The 21,525-nt window shown below is 39.2% G+C and overlaps 4 protein-coding genes across 4 annotated transcripts; 2 read left to right on the top strand and 2 right to left on the bottom strand.

Annotated features, from left to right (window-relative positions):
• The first annotated feature begins 799 nt into the window (after positions 1-799).
• On the top strand, positions 800-4,983 carry LOC141912821 (opioid growth factor receptor-like protein 1). The gene is made up of 9 exons (XM_074804229.1): positions 800-923; positions 1,007-1,084; positions 1,710-1,782; positions 1,883-1,961; positions 2,606-2,672; positions 2,866-3,014; positions 3,164-3,302; positions 3,767-3,897; positions 4,280-4,983. Exons 1-9 carry the CDS (start codon positions 861-863, stop codon positions 4,584-4,586), a joined length of 1,086 nt encoding a protein of 361 aa, XP_074660330.1. The 5' UTR covers positions 800-860; the 3' UTR covers positions 4,587-4,983.
• Positions 4,984-5,082: 99 nt separating this feature from the next.
• LOC141913033 (uncharacterized) lies at positions 5,083-10,627 on the top strand. The gene is made up of 7 exons (XM_074804471.1): positions 5,083-5,135; positions 5,497-6,895; positions 7,675-7,734; positions 8,255-8,335; positions 8,943-9,147; positions 9,352-9,443; positions 9,574-10,627. The coding sequence occupies exons 2-7, from the start codon at positions 5,518-5,520 to the stop codon at positions 9,894-9,896; spliced, it is 2,139 nt and encodes a 712-aa protein (XP_074660572.1). The 5' UTR covers positions 5,083-5,135; positions 5,497-5,517; the 3' UTR covers positions 9,897-10,627.
• Positions 10,628-14,589: 3,962 nt separating this feature from the next.
• Positions 14,590-18,912, bottom strand: LOC141912764 (uncharacterized). Its single transcript, XM_074804151.1, has 6 exons — positions 18,780-18,912; positions 18,289-18,456; positions 17,794-17,947; positions 17,297-17,416; positions 16,736-16,873; positions 14,590-15,827 (listed from the first exon to the last, which is right to left on the bottom strand). The coding sequence occupies exons 1-6, from the start codon at positions 18,864-18,866 to the stop codon at positions 14,629-14,631; spliced, it is 1,866 nt and encodes a 621-aa protein (XP_074660252.1). The 5' UTR covers positions 18,867-18,912; the 3' UTR covers positions 14,590-14,628.
• Positions 18,913-19,047: 135 nt separating this feature from the next.
• LOC141913032 (uncharacterized) lies at positions 19,048-21,393 on the bottom strand. Its single transcript, XM_074804470.1, has 2 exons — positions 21,314-21,393; positions 19,048-19,917 (listed from the first exon to the last, which is right to left on the bottom strand). The coding sequence occupies exon 2, from the start codon at positions 19,819-19,821 to the stop codon at positions 19,048-19,050; it is 774 nt and encodes a 257-aa protein (XP_074660571.1). The 5' UTR covers positions 19,822-19,917; positions 21,314-21,393.
• Between the last annotated feature and the right edge of the window lie 132 nt (positions 21,394-21,525).

Genomic DNA, 21,525 nt, shown 5'->3' with positions numbered 1-21,525 from the left:
TATGGGTTTATCATGGGTAGTCCAAAAGCTGCGCTCTGGAGAGGTCATGACGTCATTGTTTGTTTGACGGACAGAGGTGAAGAAAAGGTACACGGCACCAGGGCCTCAGTCAAATTAGGCCCGTGCCTTATTAGAGAGCGCGTTCACACATAATCCACTGACCCGATACTATAGTATATATAGTATATATTCATTACTTTATCACAGTTGTTCAAACTGGTCTGATGGGAAATATAATTTTACAAAAAAAATTTTAACAGATGGCAGTCTACCGTGGACTTCGGAAACGGAATGTGGAAAAAGGATGTATAACAAATTATAAAAAGATAGTTCATACTAAACAATGCTTTAACGAAGCGAAGCGAATCACTCCCGGCACCAGTTCCAATTCACACGCAATTTATTTGACCCAAGCAAGAATTTGGTCGGGCCAAATTTGGAAGCCATGTGCACAGTTTTTGGACCAACAATGCTCGGTGATCGCGGTTATGGCGTGCATTTCGCGTAGTACCAGCTGCGCCCAGTAGTACCAGCTGCATTTGACTCACTGAAGAGATCTAGTGCGTAGGTTCTTGACGAACCCGATGTATTTGACAACCCCGATAGAGTGTGAAGCACTATCGATTTTTCGAGGCATTTCAAAACTATCGATGTTTCACAATTCCATACTTTACTCGAAATAAACCAAAACATATGAAAATGATGCCGATGCCCGTATTATTCTTTTGATTCGTTATATCTGATTATTTTGATTGAGTGGATCGCATTATTCAACGGGGAAGTACCGGGAAGATAATTACAACGGCAAAAACCCACCAGCTCGTGGTCCTGGCAAAACTTCATTCGATCTATGTCACAGGATGGACGGGTTTAGACAAACTATGAGTAAATGGTTCACGGATTTAGGATACGATGGAAAACAGGTATTCCGATATATTTGTGAATCATTGCCTCGGCGCCTTGAATTTTTGAATAAAATGCGATATTTTTATTCTTTAAATTGCAGCTGGTAATTCGTAATAATGTGCACTGGTATAATTTCTATATCGGAGAGGATATGAGGGCTTACAGACAGGGATACCCGGTAAATACAATATACAGTCGTATGCTTCTTTTTAGGGGCGGATCTAGGGTCTGAGTAAGGGATAAGTGCACCCCCAAAATAGGGCATTAACTCATTTTCGGAAATACACAGAGCAAGCTTATGAATTTAAACTTTTTAGGAATCAGTTTAATATTTTTCATTTTCTCATAACATTGCAGGGAAACTTGGCACGTTTTGGGGGTGCGCACACCTGCACCCTCCTTTGAATCCGCCCATGCTTTTAGTTTAAGCCTAGAGTCTCTGGTGTGTATTTTAAATTCGGCTTCATGGATATTGCTTGATGCTAAATCTCCTTGCGCGCTTAGATAAACGGAAAAAATACCTAAGGAAATATATAACAGAAATAATTAACGGAAAATAATCTGAAATCCGTCTTCGATAACAGATTTTAGCCTGCGCGTAACATTCAGCGTCGTAATTGTTGCTGGGCGCAGTCTTCTCGTGTAGCTAGCTAGAGTGGTATATTTCTGTGTGGTTTGAGTCTAGAGTCTGGTGTAGTATTTAAGATGGAGTCTGTACCTCTAGTAGGCCTGGTCTCAGATTTGCAAATTGCGTGGTTTAAGATTTAGATTTTCCATAGTTGCATGACGACTTCGTTTTGTAGAAATGGAAAGACGATAAGTCATTGATAGATAACTATCTGTTCTGGACGAATCAACTGCCGTATCAACCAGATGGTATATACATTTTCAGTCATTCACGTAGTGCCCGAATGCATTTCATATGAAGCTTTCCAACTCATTGATTTCAATATAAATTCTCTTCCGATTATTATAGGTGAATTCATTGACGATATTTTGGAGGAATATGTGGGTGATTTCTCAAAAATAAATCGTTACACGTTTTACTTCGATTGGTAAGAATCCAGATTAAGTCTGATAATCACATTTCTTCCCTTCCTCTCAAATCTATCTAGCTCTTTCTTTTGTCCACTCTGTATTAAGGCAGTTTCGATTGGTGAAATGCGTGAAATATAAATCCCACAATCACGAGATCGAAAAATTACTTGAAAAAGGTTTTTAGTGTAAAGCCGAAAATTCGGGTTCTTAATAAATTTTAATAGTTCGATATTTTAAAAACTTTTTCGATCTCGTGATTGTGGGATTTAAATTTTACTCGTCACTCGCGATTTATTGCGCAGCTTTACTGCGTTTATCTTCTGACGCGTCAGTTCCCTAGTGCATACAAAGTTCGATGAAGTCCATGGCCCCAACCTCCAATAGTTGTATCTGACCAGCTCACTTTCTCCAGGGCCACCTTCGGTTATCTGAGTTAGTCGACTATAGTCGAACTAAATGAAACCGAATGTCAGGTAGTCGGAACTATATTCCGGAAATAGTTCGAAAATCAAGCGCGTTCGGTTATTGGTTACGACCACTAGTCGACTAGATACGAAAACCGAATTTGGTCCAGTCGGATACATTTGCATTGAGATTTTAGTTTTTACGTCGGCTATATCTAAAACCGTTACCGAATGTATGTACACGATTCCAATAACAGGGTTACACCTACAGCTGACAGAGGACCAAACGAATACTTGCACGTTCTTCAACGTCATGAAATCAAAGTAAGTTTCGCATCGTAAAACGAGCTCGACGCAGAAGGGGCATTCAATACGTTTTACGAAAGAAATCCCACAATAATTTATCCCTCGAGAACTTTTCATCTTTGACTGAATTATTGTGGGATTTCTCTCGTATATTCTTACACACGGATATAGCGAGTCATCTCGACTTATTCAATATATGCGTTACTTCCAGGCGCTCAGAAAGATACCTGAAGTGTACGAACGAGCTTTCAAAATCATGTTGATGTTTTATGAGTTTTATGGTTTGGAACTGGTCGATAAGGAAACCGGCGAAATTGAATTCAAACCGTATTTCAAAGAGCGAATGACCTTGATTAACGAGTAAATGGACTAATTAATTTTCCGACTGTTATTCGAAAAATAATTCATCTACGAAAAAGCGTTTCTAATGTACCAATTGAATTAGGTCCAATATGCGAACAAAACATCGTGGATACCTGATACTGATCTCGTTGATAATTATTTTGTAGCAACGAATTTCACCACTACAGAATAGCCAGATGGATCAAATCGATGGGCGAGTTAGGCTTGGATTTATATCAAGGTCCACTGGTTCGTGTATTGATGGAACAGGTGTTCGTTGAAGGAAGACTTCCGGAATGTGCAGAGGTAAGAATCGGGGCAACTGGTATCAGTGTCTTTAGTGGCTATCGGGAGATTCAGAGGAGGGGGAGGGTATCGGTCGTACATTCGGAGGCAAGTACGTACATATATGAACCACGTAAAGCGTGTGTGCATAGATTCTTGATGACTGGAGGTTGCTCGGATCATTGTACTAAGAACCAAAGTTAACAAGGCCGGAGCCAGGATTTTGGGGAAGGTGGGGACCAGGGTACTGAAGGGCACAAAAGTAATCACGAAGGGCACCCAAACGTGGGAGGAGCCGAAAATATTGTGACATTTAGGTTTTCTCCTATGCTATTTGATGGCTGTCATGAGGGAATAATTCATATTTCTTTATAGAATTTTAAGAAAATGAGGTTACCCTGGATCCACCCTTGGTTTATACGCCCATGCCCAGATGTAAAACTAAAATTTAACTGCTAACTCCCATTTCGAACGATGATTTTCAGACGTGTTACGATTTGTGGATCTTAGCGGTGAAGAACATCCGCGAGCGAGATTCGCTGGTCGTTTTAGCTGAAGAATATTCGGTTAAACATGACGATTATGTACGAGTGAGACGACAGAAACATATCTGGAGGTGAGTGGTTAAATCATTAACCAGCGAAGTACGTAACTTCATTCTTCATTGAAAGTGATTAATATTGTTCGAAGGAGGTAAGTTTCAGTAAAGATATCTGGACCTGTGGAATAACATTAGTGACAATTAAATTTGAGGAATCACAAAAAAACTACTTTAGCTTATCGAATGTTTACTTAATGTATGTATCCCCTAATCAAACTGAATTATAGACATTAATAATTTTTTGTAGTAACGTTAATGACAAAATAAAACTATTTCCTAGTTTCTACATGCCTGTTCAAGTCTAATTTACTGTATTTTGTATTTTGCATCCGTGTACATTATGCTGTAAATTGTGTTCGAGAAAAAAGCATTCAATTTAATTGTTGCAATTTTCTAGATACGAAATTATGATACTGAGAAGGAAGGTGAAAGAAGAACGAAAAGAATTGGCCGAACTTGAAGCGAAAGGCGAAGAGGCGTTGAAAGACAAATCGGAAACGTTGGAATGGACGAAGAAAAATCTCGCCGAGAACATCAACCGACGCCGGGTGCAGATATTTCATAAGAATATTCTCATCAAACAGGAGAAAACGATCGAACGGCTCGGACATGTTCGGTATCCACCGCGAGACAGGTTCGCGTGCACTCCCAGGTTTCCCGACGAGAAAAAGGAACGCGAAAAATACCCGACTGGCACTCGTTAGTTCGACGGAAAATTTGCGATTCTTACTACTTACATTCTACCAGAAATTACATTACAAAGCGAAAAAATAAGTAGCTCAGTTCGTGGTAATCTTCTTGGAAAAGCCTTCCTTATAAGCCGTCATTGTGTTGAATTTATTGGAAATTTGTTCTTATTATATTTATAAATTGCGCTGTAACAGTTTCGACTTGTGAACAATAATCTAGATTAATTTATAAATAACTCAGAAAGTAATTTTATGATTTGTGGTTTGAGGTTCATTTCGTTATAGCGGAACTTAAAAAGAAGGATTAAAAAAACATTCAGAGCTGAATAAACAGTGGTGTCAAAGTATTGCTGCTGCATCATTTTCAGATATCATCGAAAGATGCGGGTGACCTATATAAAAATATAGACAATAAAATATAACTCATATAGTCAATCAATTCTAATAATATATCTATGGTATTCACACTGAAAAAAAGCTATCTTTCATATCCTGATCGAAAGTAGGATTATATACACGAAAATTTTCACATGTATCCGGCGTATTTCATTCCAGCCTCTTCTGGTAGGTTTTTGTGGACAATGATTTTAATGTTAATTATTTCATACGTGGGTGAGACTAGAAAACTCAATATTTCGTATGACGTAATATCCAGTTTAACGGTTTTTCCAGCTGAATTTGAAACCGATTGGAAAGAAATTTCTTCGACAATGCTTCTGATTGTCGGATTGTCGAAGGATATTTCTTCGACAATGCCCTTGATGTTTTAATCTGTACTGTTATTCGCCGCCTGAACTACTTAACCATAAAACGGAGTTGAGCCCTTATTTTGACCCATGACTGTTAAACTGGATCTTGCACTAATCTATCTGGATATTGAATATCTATCGTCGTAACGGTGTTTGTTCTTCGCAATAATTTCCAGTCAGTTCTGCAGAGGATCTCAATGGAACTTTACAACATCATGACGTCGAAACGGTCATCTAACAGTTCTGTAAATCTCGCCGATTACATCAGTCATAAGTGGGAAACATCTTTTTACTCATTCGGTGGATTTACTGGCGATGGCGACTGGGATGATTATCATATTCATAGTCAGACTAGCGTTCTGATAGGATCTCCAATGCTGACGGTAGCTATTACAATGGAATATGAAAGTACTGAAGTGGCTGGTTATGATGAAATAACGGCAGAGGAAACAGCGTCGGGTGACCGGGAAGAAGCGTATTTGAATGAACAGGACAATTCGTCGAGTTGTTCAGGTTGCTCGGATTGCCAAGAAAATGATAGCTGCAAATCTTATGCTGAATACTGTTTATCTGATCGCGTTGATTCGGGCGAAATCGTGCCTTATGCACGATTTGTACGATTTTCTTCACCGTCAAACAGTAAGCAACACGATTCCTCTCTGTTCGGGAATTGTTCAGGAAAATGGGCACTTTCTGGTTCAACGACGAGTATCATGGTGACAAACGAAGAAAGGCGACCATCAATTTACGACGATACTAAAATCGGTGGCTGTTCCACTGATGTAACTTGTCGTGGTGTTGGCGCATCTTATTTCAACGAGGATGCAAACCAGATTGTTGAAAGTTCATCCAGTCATCGATCGGAGCCATTTGACCATTTACTGGCGTTCGAAAATCAGCTAGAAGATAACATAAATCAGGAAAATGCAAATCAACAACGCTCAAATGAAAATGAGTTATACGCCGAGGTTTCGTCTATTTCATTGTATCCGAATTTGGACGAGACTGAGCCTAATTCAGTCGGAGTTCACAAATGTTCCAGTTGTCCAGTTATTCCTTGGAAACAGTTTTCAAATCTACAGCATCGTCCGAGGTCTCGCAGCGAATATTCCACCAATGTCCTACCTTACCTAGCGATCCGTGGCGAACCGTTCCTTGCACCGATCCCGGTCGAGGCTACCTCAGAAGCGACGAAATCGTTGCCTCAAACGCTGGACAACAAATCGTTTTACGACGATTTGAAAACGAACCGAGGCACTGATACGATACCGATCCGCTGCCTCGGTAAAAGGTCAAAAATAATCCTATCAGATTTCTTGAACCCGGAAAACCGACTGTTACGAGAATATGAGCCACGGGTAAGAATCGACTGGCAAGGAGTAGCAGCATTGCGAGGATTTCAGTCGATAAGCGTGGCCAACATCGAAAGATCACGAGACCCGATGGTCGAGGTACTGCGTGAATGGAACGGTGATCGAGTGCCGGAAAATGCTGTCGATTCGATCCAATCTCTTATAGATATTCTATTCCAACTCGGTAGAGAAGATGCTCTGTATGATCTACAATCACATTTAGGTGAGTATAGTTCCGTTAAGGCCTGTCCATGAAAAACGTCCATACGAAACTGCAAAATGTTACTTTTCCCCAGGGAGGGATGATTGATAATTGGCTAGATTTATAGGCTGGGGTAATAATGCCATTGTATGACAGTGGGGAAAATGCAATAGAAAATATATTACTATTACCATAACTATTATTCCATACACGATCTTGAAAATGTATATAAATTGAACTAATTCTTCTAATTATATATATACAAATATGTACAAATTTACTATTATTATAATTATCATTATTATTATTATCATTATCATCATTATCATTATAATTATTATTATTCATTATTATTATTTATCATCATTATTAATTCGAAGTTAAAGTAATCACTCCATGTATTGCACTTAATCATTTGTTCAGCTGAATTAAGCAGAATTTACCCCCCCCCCCCCCCCCCCCGTCCACAAAAGTCCAAAATCACAAATCCCCCTCGACCTTGGAGGTCTTTGATGGACAGCGCCCTTACGAAGACTTATTTTAGGTTGTTTTGGATCTCTTCAATTTGCCACATGGTTCTCTCAGAGGATACGCAAAAAGCGAAACTTACTTGGCATGTTTATAATGATATCTAATAACACAATACATAAAATATAATGAATGATCAATACTCTCTAATTACATGATATACCGGTATGGTCTTGAGAACATTTTTTTCAGTGTTAATTTTGGATATCTATTTAGATTTCACGATAGTTTTGTTTCGGTACTCGTATCGAATATGTGTATCTGTTTTTCAGTTCATGATATAGATGAATACATAGCTAGTCTGATTCAGACGCCATCGGGAAGTAATAAAGGTATTGTTATCAACCCACACACACATATTTTAATGAATCCATCACAGAATACTTAACTGACCCCAAATATGCGGTTATGAATTGCAGGCCCGAGTGCTGAGCTTTTTTTTTGGGGGGGGCAGTTCTATTTCTAGAAAGAAGGCACTTTCATTACGAAAAAAAAGTCAGATCTTTAATATGAAGTCCCCGAATAAATCAATTGAGGATGGATTATTTTCATTTTCCAAAACAGGGTGAAAATTGTATCAAAATTTCGAAAAATTTTGACCTAAATCTTTTGACACTGACTTTTTAAGGACACTTTGAAAATCTTAGGTTCGTTCACTGCCCCCTCATTGGAATCGTTTGGAATCAGTGGAAACGTGTACATAAGAGCTTCGATATAAAATGCAATTTTATCAGAAATCAAACACTGACTGTATGCCAAAATATAGGCCTATCTATTTCTAATGTGTAAGCCATAATTAAGGCTTACACAGTAGTAAGGCTTACCCTGTGTTATTAGCCTTTTCTAAATCAGACGATGAAGACGACGAAGCCGTCGCCGAAGAAGAGGAACCTGAACATAATAATGTTTATGACCTGTTGACGGTACAGGATAGTGAGTATACCAGTGTGAACCCTACGTGCTCGCAGTGACATAGGTGCGAGTTAGAAGTGACTCACATCTAACTCAAAATCTGTGTAATCTTCGTGTTCCTAAAACATCTTATCATATATCACACATCACATATCATATATCATATCATATCGGGTTCACGATGCTTGAAGAGGGTATTTTTATGCCTAAGCGTATCCGTGTTGTTGTTTCACTTTGTTTTTTATTTCGTTTATTATATCTTAAGTTTATTTGCCATAAAAGCTGAGCGGTCGGTTGTAGAAAGCTCCATAACAAACTAAATCACACCCACTGGAGTCAGGTGGGGGACTGATCGGTTTAGAAAATAATACATATGAAATTACAGGATAAAGAAACATAATATAGAAATCTCCAAGCTCCGCTTTAATAGATGTTAAGACATCTTGCGGCCGAGGAGTATTCAAAACATTAAATTTTCCTGTATAATATTTGCTTTAAGCACTGCCTTTGTTCTTAGTTAAGTTGTTTGAGGTATCAAAGTTAAAGATACAAACATGTACACTTTATTACTCATTATTATGATAATAATAATAATATAACGTAACGTAACGTCTATCTTTTAACATAGTTTTCAGTGGAATGGCTTTGTTTTATGACGCGTACGTGTGTTTCGCTGATCAGAGTTTGAACAGCGAAGAATTGAAATTCGTCATAAAACTCATCAACGAAATGGAAACAAAACGAGGGATGAAAATTCTAGTTCCACAGCGCGATTTCTTGGTTGCGCAGGGTACCGAACAAATAAACGTTTCCATACAACTGATTGAAAAGAGGTGATATTTTATTCTTTCTTTAAACATAGAAAATAGGGACAAATAGAAGGGCCAACTAATAGTTAAAACTATTCCAACGGTAGTTGCATTTGTTATACCTTATGAGTATCCATCGTAATTAATTCTATAGTGAATCCTTGTATCCACGACATCCATCGTCGCTTTTTCTCTTTTAGAGTATCTGAATTTGTGGTTGTGTTTCAGATGTAGACAAATGATAACAATTGTAACGCCAGCTTATTGGAGAAGCAAAGAATGTGAATTCCAAACGCAGTACGCCCATTGCTTAAATCCAGGTAAAATACTCGGCTGAAAGCAAGAATCATCTAGTGATGAAAAATCTAGATAGTGGAAAAGCGTCTAAAGAACAAACAGTTTAACTTCAAATTTTTCCTGACTAACTAAAAGGAAAACTAATAATTGCAGGTACGGCGAGAATTGTACCGGTGTATTTGGACAGAGAAACGATGGCCAATCCGCCCAATGTTATGAAACCTCTGACGAAACTTTACTTCAACGAGAAGGCCGACCCCTTAGGGTTGTTCTGGGACAGAATGTACGAGTCCTTGTCGGCAAAAGTGAACCTCACGCAGGCGGAGCTCGAATTTAGGGCTAACTTCCCTAGTATTGATCCGTTACCGATATGCATGAACGATCCGAATGGTGTCAGTTATGAAACGTTGTTAAGAGATGACGTTAAGGAAGAAGGAGTGAGACGTAGGGAGAGAGAGGTTTTACTGGCTAACTGATGAACTATACATAACTTAATCAAAAATCAAAAGTTCATATGCTTTTTGTGCTTACATACACGTATATAAGTGGACTTTTCACCAAGACAATTGCTTCTTTACCTCTCCTATATACAATTTGTGAATAAAGTGAAGCCAGCTATTAGTTATATGTTCCTGTTCGATGTATAACTTGGGGACAATGTTCTTCGATATCACTTTTATCTTGGAATACCTACATTTACAGGATCCACCTCGTCAGGAATTCGCCATTCTTAATGATTAGTCTATTGAAGGATGGTGAAGTGATCGCTGATGTAATAGTCCATCAGGGTCTTCCAGTCATTCCTGGATATAAGCTAAAACAATTGAAACTTGTGTACATAGGTTACAGAAGCATATCATTACCGCTTTATTAATAAGCTAACTTTATCGATATTCCTTATCATCCTATATATCTAAGATATTTGTATGAATTTGTGTTGCATTTCTTTGTACTATTTACTTCTACCAGTCATCTGGGATTCAACATTTCATAGTAGTGCATTTGATGGCTGACTTATATACATATATTATCTTATATACATAAATACCCCTCATCCCACCTCCATTTCATCGCTCGGGCACAGTACCTCCAGCTGGCAGTCGTCAGGCTTGTACTGTGTCCTTCATAATATTGCCAATCAAATTATTACATCATTTATTGTCTTTTCTTGTTGTGTAAGATTGTATGTATGTTACTGTATCTGAAGTATAATGAAAATAAAATTCAATTCTTTAAGGAGTTTTCAAGGAGAAAATTTCAGATTTCCATGAAGCGTCTGCGTCAATTATACATACGTATCCCAATTAGGCCTTTTTAATAGCTTGGTTTACGGGGTAGACCTGTTGAAATATCATTTTTAAGAGAATTCCCTTATTGAGATAAAATCGCTTTTTGTAGGAAGATGGAACTTTCGATAGGGCAGTATACATTATGTCCAAACAAATGATTCTTGGAAAGTTCGGATTCTGCGCACTGCAATCAAAAAAGAACTTCGCATTTTTCAATTTTTTTTCATCATTTAAGCCAGGATTCTCATTCGGTAGAGACGAAAAACATTTTTTGCTCATTCTTTTCACTGAATTCGTTCCACGGATGGGAATTGAAAAAAAATCAATTTGACCTTTCTTCAAATTTCGGAGGCGGTTCCCGTAAACCAAGCTATTAAAAAAGGCCTAATTGGTACCATCTATCTCGGCATGGAGTATTAAGTAGATGTCCATGATCTTGGTAAAACCATGAATTCGGTTTTGTAAGCAAATATTTATCCTTAAGATTACTTAAACTGCCTAATAGGGTAAAAACAAATCCCGGAACTCTACCAATTAAGGCATAGTTTACAGTACATGCGGAGTTTGAAAGCGTTACCTTCCATTAAGTAGTTTTCAAGGAATTGTAGGAACCCTGTCCATTCACAATAAATAATGTCGGAGGCGAATAGAAATCATGACGAGGTAGGTATCGAACGCCGAAGGGATGGGTCCAGTCAGCAGATTTATATCTGCATTATTTGCACGGTGTTTAAGATTTTTAATGACAAAATGTGTGCGCGGCTTTATATTGAAACAGTCCAAGCTCGTTGTACCGACCGCCATCCGTAATACCGCCAAATTCACCTATCGTCAAGAATTTCTTTGTGCACAGTTCATTTGGTATCTATGTATGTAAATAGCTCTCGTTTTACCACCCCTCACCCTCCGCCATAACCCCCACGAAATCCTAAACAGTCCTATTCAAACTCATAGAAAAAACATTCGTTATTAACCGCCAACGATCTTTCGTCAACGACGTTTCCAATCTTTTGGTTCAGAATCGATACAATGTGGTCGGTAGTATCACGCATCTACTGTACAAATAATTGTTTGTTCTATTATCTAAATGAAATAAGCTAAGACCTTTAGGTTTCCTAAATTAAGATTAATTTATGTCAATACTGGATTTGGTCAATAGTCATGTCTTGTATGCCATGTCAACACTCATGATGGCCACATTCGTTACCGCCACAATTTTGACGGTCATGGGGCTGGCGCTATAACGAGGTTTGTCTGTAGTCTATGAAACACAATTACTGGATACTGCTGGATATGACAAGTAAATACAGGGTGGCTACTTATACAGGGTGACCACAAACCGCCCACTTGCAAATTCCCTGTGAAAAGTTGATTTTCCCTGTGCTGGGCGTCATATGGAGACCATGACAAATATAAAATTAAAGACAAGCAGCCTATCGTCTGATATAGCTCCGCTGTGATTTTATGAATTTGTTAGAAAGTGGCGCTATAACTTTGTATTATTTACCATATGATCCTTGATATATAATCAGGTAGTCAATTGTAAACATTCGCGGTGAAAACGCGCGTGCGAGACAAAAGTAATTTCCCTGTTTTCCATATTTTTACCAATTTCCCTGAGAAAAATCATTTCCCTGTTTTCCAGATTCGTGGTCACCCTGTCTCTGATTATATCTGATACCTATACCTGTATAGGTACCTATATCTGATTTTGTTTTTCCATGAACATTAACCAAAATTTCATGACCTAAGTTATCTCAACTACGGTATATTTAATTTCGAATTTACGTTTTGCCGTGCTTTTCTGTAACGTCGTGTGCACAAAAACAGTTTTCCCCGACTTTTCCATGATTTTGACCTTTTTCATAAAATTCCCTTACTATTTCATGACTTTTTAAGTGAAATCAAATTCCCTGATTTTCCCCTGAATTCCATACGAACGGCCACCCTGAAACAGGACAAAAGCAAACGAATGAATTTACGATCAATCTTTTCTTTTATTCAAATGATTTCATTTCATTTCACCTCGACTTACAACATTCACTTCTCAGTTTGAAACTGAACAAAAAATGCGCGCACATAAAAAGCTTCTACAACATTCATTTCATTCGATAGATTCGTCAAGATTTACGTTGAATAAAGCATTTTTTTCATTTCGTTTTCATAATCGAAGATCATAACAACATCAATAGAAATATCGGTTAGAACAACAGCATTCACTACACGTACTAGTCCTGGGGCCAGTTGCACAGTCGTGACTTAAGTCCAAAAGTGGTCTTAAATCTTAAGACTGATCTTAAGTTGTTAGATTAGCTATAGAACTAAGTTGGTCTTAGACTGGTCTTAAGTCTAAACCATGACTATGCAACCGGCCCCTGGATATCTGTTCTTACAACGTTATCCTTTTTAGGGCCAGGGGCCAGTTGCACAGTCGTGACTTTAAGTCCAAAAGTGGTCTTAAATCTTTAGACTGGTCTTAAGTTGTTAGATTGGTTATAGAACCAAGTTGGTCTTAGACTGGTCTTAAGTCTAAGCCATGACTATGCAACCGGCCCCAGGTGCTTAACTTAAACAATGGGAACAAATAAATCTCACTCAAATTCAACGAAAATGTCATTCAATCTTTTAAACAGTGGAACCTCGTTTCAATGATTTATCGGTTATAACATACCTAGAATATCATCCAAAGTAGGATATTTCAGTAAATTTTATGCTGGATATAACAAACTATCGGTTATAAACGAACAGATTTTCTGGCCCCAATTTTGATAATTTCATATATTAAGAAATCGAGACAAAAGATTTGCAGGTCCCCTGAAATTCGATGTTACAAGGTTCCACTCTTAAACAAAATTCGTTATAACACCATATTTTCTTTTGGTTTCATGATGGCATTACAACAACTTTGAATGTATTACCAATCCGACCAAACAATCTATTTTCGAAGGCTAAGACATATTTTACCAGGTTTTCTATTTTTTGATAATGATAGGTAGGCTTCCTTATCATTATCTTGTTCATAACACAAACAATAATAGGCAAAATTAATTTTCAATAAATTTCAACAAAAATTTAAAATACAGGTGTGCACGCACATCAGACCCTCTATATGTGCTCATATATCATTTAAAACACAAACATTTAAGCATCGCTAGCTCACACTAACTCCATTTACACGTATTTACAGTTATTCATTCGAACGAGATTTATAATTTTCTTCTATTTACATGCGACTCCATTATTCAATTCAGTCAATTAGGTGTAATCATTTTCACAATAAATATACACGCAACAAAAATTTCACACAAATCATCGGCAAACAGCTAGATATGTATAATTACACATGCACAATGCACAGTACTAAACGAAAGATCCACTGAGACCATAAAAAAGCATCGTAGATATGAAGTACATTCCAAAACTTAATTCTGAATGCGCAGAGTTAGGCAAGGTTCAACATAATCATTATATTACAACAACATAATTTCTAGTTACACGTGTGCCTAATTTCGATAAAGAGCAGGATTTTGAGATCAAAATAATCATGGTTTTAAACCTATTGAAAATTTACAACCATTTTCTTTATACATTTACATCAAACTGCATCCTACAATTGGATACCTGGTCCACTGTTAACCCTTTCATTGCTGACTAATTAATACCAACTCAATAGTGCTAAAATTCCACCCAAGTGTGCTGTGTAACAGGCATACCGCTATAGTGCATCTACACCACAGTGCGGTGTATCAAATTACTAATCTTTCACTATGTTTGACAGGTACTGCCATCTCACAAAACTTATTACTAATAACATCAATACACCACGATGCGGTGTACTAGCAAAGTAGATCACCGATTTATACACCGCGCTTCGGTGTAGACACACAGAAAGATTTCATATCTAGTCATATATGTATATTTAATGGTGACTGATTTCAAGATGGCTGTCAGTCAGATCGGCATTCGTTAACCAGCTCAAATTGCCGAGATCGATCGGCATCACGCCGTTATCGTGCAACAATTGATCGTCGAGTTGCAAATCGGGGAAAACGTCGCCGAAACTGTCGTTGATTCCCGATATCTGACGTATTCCGCGCAGCGGCGTGAATCCCGTTAACGGCATCATCCCGAACGACGAATTCAACAATCGTCCGGGCGACGGGCTGATCTTATTACGCGACGACGAAACGCCGGTATTATTTCGCGGCGTAACCGGGCTCTCCAGGTGACTAGAATCGAGGCGTATTTGCGCCGGCGTATTCAACGCCGTGTCCGCCGGCGTTTCGATGGTGTTTTTCGGCGTGCTCGGTTTGAACGGCGTCGTCACGCGTTTCAGCGGCGTGCAGACGGCGGCGGCGCCGCCATTCCACTTCGGACTCGACGATTTCAACGTTAAAAACGTCTCCTTATGCGGCGTCGACGTTTTCATCGTGGCGTCCGACGATTTCGTCGCCAGTCGCGGAGGCGTCAACAATACGTGCGAGCGCAGCGATTGAAAAGCGTCGAAATCGATGAGGCTTTTTTCGTGAAAAGACGAATCGGGCTCATCGAATCTAACAGCCGCGGACGAATCGACGACGAACTGCGATTCCACTTTAACGCCGACCTCCGCGCGATGCTGCGTTAATAACCCATTCTCTTTATTACAATTCACCGCTTGCGCATTCCGACCGTTATTAGAACCGATGCCACAGCTGCTGCTGCGCGGTTTACGAGATTTCCTACTGTGTTTTTCGGTGCTCGCGAATTCGTGCGGCGGTCGTAATTTCCCGGGCGTCGATTCGGTGGTGAATCCGCTCAAATCGATCGGCATTTCGATTCCGGAATCAGAAAAATTCCGTGGCAACGGATGTTGTTGACGGAGGTTGAATATACTCCAGTCGTTCGACGGCGACTGAATGTTACTACAATCCATGAAACTGGGAGATAGATAAACATGCGGCATCTCCACGGATAAACCGCGCTCAGTTTTAGCGTGTTTACTAGATGTTTGTCGAGTCGTCGTCGTCTGAGCTTCTTGTTTGTTGTTTTGATGACGTTTTCGGTTGATTTTCGGAACGGTTTTCTCGCCGCAGACCGGTGTACTGGTTATCGGTTGGACAGACGGAGCAGAAGCATCTATCGAGTAGAAAAAATGTTATGATTTAATAATTGTTTCATTGAAACACGTCCGTAAAAGAAACACAGGGATCATTCATTTATTACGTACGCATAAAATTCGAATTTTTCAACCCCCCCTCCCCCTCTACATAAAATCGGCCATTTTTTCGTATACATTAAGCATTACAGTACGCAATTGCACTGAACCCTCCCCTAATGCGTACGTAATAAATGAATGACCCCACACGGTTAAATAGCATTATCCAAATTCCCAGAGTTTTCCAGGTTTTTGGTAAAATTTGTCGAATTCCTTGAGTTTTTTCAGGTCAGTGGCCACCCTGATAAAGCACGGTGGATCCTCGTTATAATGAACTCATAAAACAAATATAGAAGTTCATGAAAATTCAATCAATTTCACACAAGATATACGTGTAACAAACAATTGCTTATAACGTTGCTGAAAAGTTGGTTAAAGATAATTGGCAAATAAAATACTAACAATGGTTAACTCTAACCAATTTTTTAACAAAAATCAGCCTCAGATTTTCTAATCATGCGAAGAAGTTTGTTGTAACGAGGTTCCACCGTATACGTAAAACTTTGCTGATTTTTAACCACTCCCTCTAATAATGCTATTAATTCAGAACAACACATCCAAAGGAGAGGCAAGTTTTACTTTTTTCCCTTATTGATTAGGACAAACGAAAAGTATTCCCAAATAAAATATAAATGGGATAGTTGCCCAAAAGTTGATTATAACAGGTGGATAAGTACTATAGTGTAAAAACCCAGTTTTAATTGTCACTGACTATGTCAACTGCCCACTGGGCAACTCTATCTCAAACTGCATGCATTCCCTGAAATGTAAATCGAGCTCTTCTTCGTTCAATCCAACGAAACTTAAACAAAGAACAGGAGTAACATACCCGAAACAGTAATTTGTGGTGTGGTCGGCGTTCGGTCGTGATCAGCTGCGTTTTTACAGTTGTTTTTCGTCGATACGGTCACCACTCCGGTGAATACGGGACAATCGTTCGACGGTTTCGGTAGGATAGGTGTATGACCTGCATGAATACCGACACGAAACACTGTTATACAGAAAATCAATGGTCTGTGAGGAGTGAGATAAATGCCAGCACCTCAAAGACATTTGATACACTCTCATTGCGCTTTAAGCGCAAAAAATATAAGCCTTTTAATTTTTGATTGCATAGGGGTTGAACAATAAAAAATTGGAAGCTAAATGACAAGCATGATGAGGCTACACTATGCTCTATACTTCACCTGAGATATTATCAATCGGAAATGTACTAAAAACGCCGAACGCTAGACTATTTATCAGCACTCGTAGTAAATGCAAGGGGGGGGGTACCTGCGGATCGAGGGTACCTGCATTAGTAAATGTGGGGGGGGGGGGTGTTGGGGCGGTTCGAGGGTACCTGCATTAGACATTAACATCAGCGAGAAAATGTAGCCTTATATCGTACCTGGAATAGTAGCTTTCAACATCATGTATGGTTTGGACGTTGAAGACTGACCAGTCACTGGCATTACGTGGATATGTGGTAGATTAGGCATTATCGGTCGTGGAGCCCTCTTTTTACTGGCTGTAATGCAAAACATGTTGCATCATTACTAACAACCCAAAACTACAGATCTCTATTGAGTATTGAACTGTTCAGGGCATTCACACCATACATAGTGCGGTGTATAATTCGTTGATGGTCTTTGCTAGTACACCGCATCACGGTGTATTGATGTTATCGATAATTAGTTTTCATCTATATTGAAAGATGGCAGCACCTCTCATAGTGAAGTATTTGTAACAAACAATACACCACACTGTGGTGTAGACGCACTAAAGCTGTTATTCAACACACTAGGTGGAATTTCTAGATTTCCAAATCATCTCCAGCATTAACATTGGGTGTTAATAAATTAGTCCACACTGAAGGGGTTTTAAAGACATCTCAGTGATACTTACTGTCAGACGGCTTTCGATTTTTTTTCCGATAGCCGACCTTGTCGGTTTTAATAGTCCAATAGGAAAGTTTGCTTTTTGTATTGTTGTCATCGGCGTTTATCGCCGGTTCCCGCACGAATATGTTGTACAGAGATAAATTATGACGAATGGAATTCTGTAGAAAAAGAGAAGTGAATTAGAGAGAATATGAACGAAAAATAGAAAAGGTTCTAATTGAATGTAGAGTTATTGAGAGTTCTATGGAAAACATATTGATGTGGAAACAATTGGGCACGTTTCATGAAAAAAGTTTAGGTTTAAGCTTAAAACAGTTGTCCTCTTTGAAAACATGAAGTAACCAAAACTTTGATTTGATTACACAATCTGATCTACGACCATTGCCTATTTTCCCTTGCCCTAATTCCAGGTAACTTACAATCGCTTTAGACGAAGATCTATGACACACTTTTGGAGCGACTCAGGTGAAATGTACAACTGAGCGCGTTTAATACATACCTTCCAGCCAGCTTTAGCGTGGTACTTGAAATACGGAAACGTCGTTTCGATCCAGCGATAAATCTCTTGTAACGTCATACGTTTGTCGGTCGTGCTGTTTATAGCTAACATGACGAGATGCATATACGAAAACGGAGGTCGTTTAATTGAGCCGCACTCGTTCTGAACCTGTCAATCAAATTAACTACAAATTATGTACTACAAACATAACAGGCTTCAATAAACGTCAAAATTCTAACAATTTAGATATATAGTTTTTAACAATCTAACCAGGGACCAGTCAGGGTCCGTACAGATCAGTCCTTCCTGGATATAAGGAGTTTTCAAGGACTACTTCATATCAATTAAGGCCCTTCTTCAATAGGAAGTGCCCCTTTTTCCGATAAAAAAGTGCCCTTTTACTTGAAATAGAACTGTGCCCCTCAAGGAAGCTTGGCACGGGCCCGATTATCCCTGGACTGGATTATCAATAGTACATGAGATACACTGACCTTTTTCAGCTGCTGTTCAGTAAGTAGCGTTCCTTTCTCCGCTGAATTTTTCAATGACTGATTCTCCAGTTTCTCCAACCATTCCATATTGCTCAACGATTTGTTCAATTCTAAACTCTTGCCGTCAATTTGATCAGCAGCAACTGAAAACAGACAGTTTGAAATATGAATTAGCAGAACCAGGGAACCAGAAATTATTTTCATCCGGAGACATCAAGGTTATGAAAGCCTATGTGAAAACCTCAAGAAGAGAACACTGAATTTAGTCTTATTTTTTACCTTTCTTTTTGCGTTTCTCTTTATGTTTACTACTCGTATCCGTGGCGACGACACTCTTCGACGGCTTAATCCGCGTTAACGGTAATTCCGACACGTCGAAACCGTTAGCGGCGACCAATTCGATATTGACAGTTCGCGGAGACGTCGATGATGTCGACTTATTCAGAATCGTCGGCCTAGCTTTCGGACTCGTCGACGAGCTTCCGGTGCCTTTCATCGATAAATCGACGGGTCGCGACGCGTCTGCTGGCGTCGCGATGCGGAATTTCTCGCGGATTTCATCCGGTTTGAAAATTGTCCACGTATGTTTCCCGGCGCCGGGTAGATTCTGTTTCGCCCACGACGGCGAATGTATGGGTTCGAATCGAGCTTTGCGGACGGCTGCGTCGAACGCGATCTGCGCGCTTTCCAGTAAAACGTTCACGCGGTCGTCGTCGGTTTTAACGTCGTTGCGCTCCTTCGAGCCGCGGTCGGCGAAGTTTTGCCGCGAATCGTTAAAAGTCATCGAATTGTCGACGAATCCGGAATCGTCGTTCAGATTCCAGCAGTAATACGAGTTACTCTTGATCGTAGGACAATCCCACAAATCCGCAGCGCCACCTGGTGGTCCCGATTTCAGTAAAGACGACGCGGATGTGTTTTGCTGGTGTAAGAATTTTTCTAAAGACGTGTTGAGACCGATCGGATGAAATGGCGGATGATGCTGGTAATTAGGTGCGTCGCTCATCGGTGGTCTACCACCTCCGTTCCAATCCATATTCATCTTATTTCACTTTGTCAGTTGAACCTGTGATAGATCTTCCTGCACTTTCAATTTTTCGCTAGCCCTCGTCTCTGCTTTCCGTATGAGCAGGTCAGCCTAGATTATGAAAAAATAAAACAAGAAAGACGATAAATTCCCAGACTGGAGGACTACCTCTGGCAATGTTATCATATATTTTAACGATTAACAAACAAACAGGCAATCCGTCTAATTTAAGTGCTGTCAAGATAGCCTAACCAAATTTATCAAAATGATTATTCCCCCTAAAATCAGCTGAAAACCCTGATTTTAGCCTAAAATTTAACTATTAATTCTTGTTGTTATAGGCCTACACGCTGCCTGCACCTGCAGCCACAGGGGTTTGGCGATGGGCTTGGATTTTATTTCCGGGTTGTTGATAATCTCGCGAGAATGGCGCTAAATATGAACTGCGAATAAATTCAAAATATCACGGAAATACCTTGTGTTTATATTGTTTATTTATCCGCTATAAAGTTCTGATAAACAATTGGTCGTTAAGAATCATTATCAGACGGTCGTCACGCTTTACTATATAAAATCACAAGGGATGAAACGCCAGGCCTCCGCTGTACTTAAATTTTCAGCCAGAAAGTTGGGACAGTCACGTGACATTCTGATGACGTCATCGCATTTAAAACTTCAACACGAAAAGTTAACATATTCACAGACCGATATCAATTGTCAGATTATGATTCATATGAAATAAATAACTTATAAGGAATAAATTATGACGAAATATATAATTCATAGTAAAAAAATGCATTTGAATGTAAGTTATTCTCAAATATTTTTCGTATCATAGTTTCCATCTTATATGCTTCAGGTTCGCGTTCAGTCAAATAAGAAGCGTGAAGTCACGTGACTGTCCCAACTTTCTGGCTGGCACAACTCTGAAGGCGTTTCATCCCTTGTTCTTTTATATAGTAGCGTGACGACCGTCTGATAATGATTCTTAACGACCAATTGTTTATCGAAACTTTATAGCGGATAAATAAACAATATAAACACAAGGTATTTCCGTGATATTTTGAATTTATTCGCAATTCATATTTAGCGCCATTCTCGCGAGATTATCAACAACCCGGAAATAAAATCCAAGCCCATCGCCAAACCCCTGTGCCTGCAGCAGTGCAGCTGCCAAATAACGAAGAGAAAACAAGCATTAGCGAAAGCCTCTTAAGTCTTCGCTTTTAATAACTTGCACAACCTATTTTTTTCTGTGAAAACCCACTGACCATAACCCTGGCTAAAATGTAGGCCCATTCCCACTTTAGTGGGGGCCGAGACGAAATGCTCCAAAATATTGAAACGCCAACGGTTGAACCTGGCCGGGTTTTGAAGACGACTCTCTCTTCCGGTTTCCAAAAAGTTAATGTTTTATCTCATATTTCTATTAACATATAGGGTATTAAACACCGCACACACGCACAGGAATAAATGGATATTAAATTACAAATAATTCTTCATTTACCTCGCGTAAATAACCTGAAATGAAAGCGTGAAACCGTCAAATATTGTGCCTCACATTTTTGACACAGTCACGGGGTGGTGGCAGCCATTTCTTTAAAATTCCCGCTCTAGCCAATCAGATAGCCCGCAAGCTGACCGCCGATAGATGGCGCGACTGATTTATTTGGTAGCGGCGAGTAAAATTTCTACGAACTTTTTCCTAGAAGAGAAACG

This window comes from Tubulanus polymorphus, chromosome 11 (assembly GCF_964204645.1).
Source record: "Tubulanus polymorphus chromosome 11, tnTubPoly1.2, whole genome shotgun sequence".
In the NCBI taxonomy this organism is placed as follows: domain Eukaryota; kingdom Metazoa; phylum Nemertea; class Palaeonemertea; order Tubulaniformes; family Tubulanidae; genus Tubulanus; species Tubulanus polymorphus.
The sequence above is the reverse complement of the archived record's forward strand: the minus strand, read 5'-3'. Positions and strand labels throughout refer to the sequence as shown.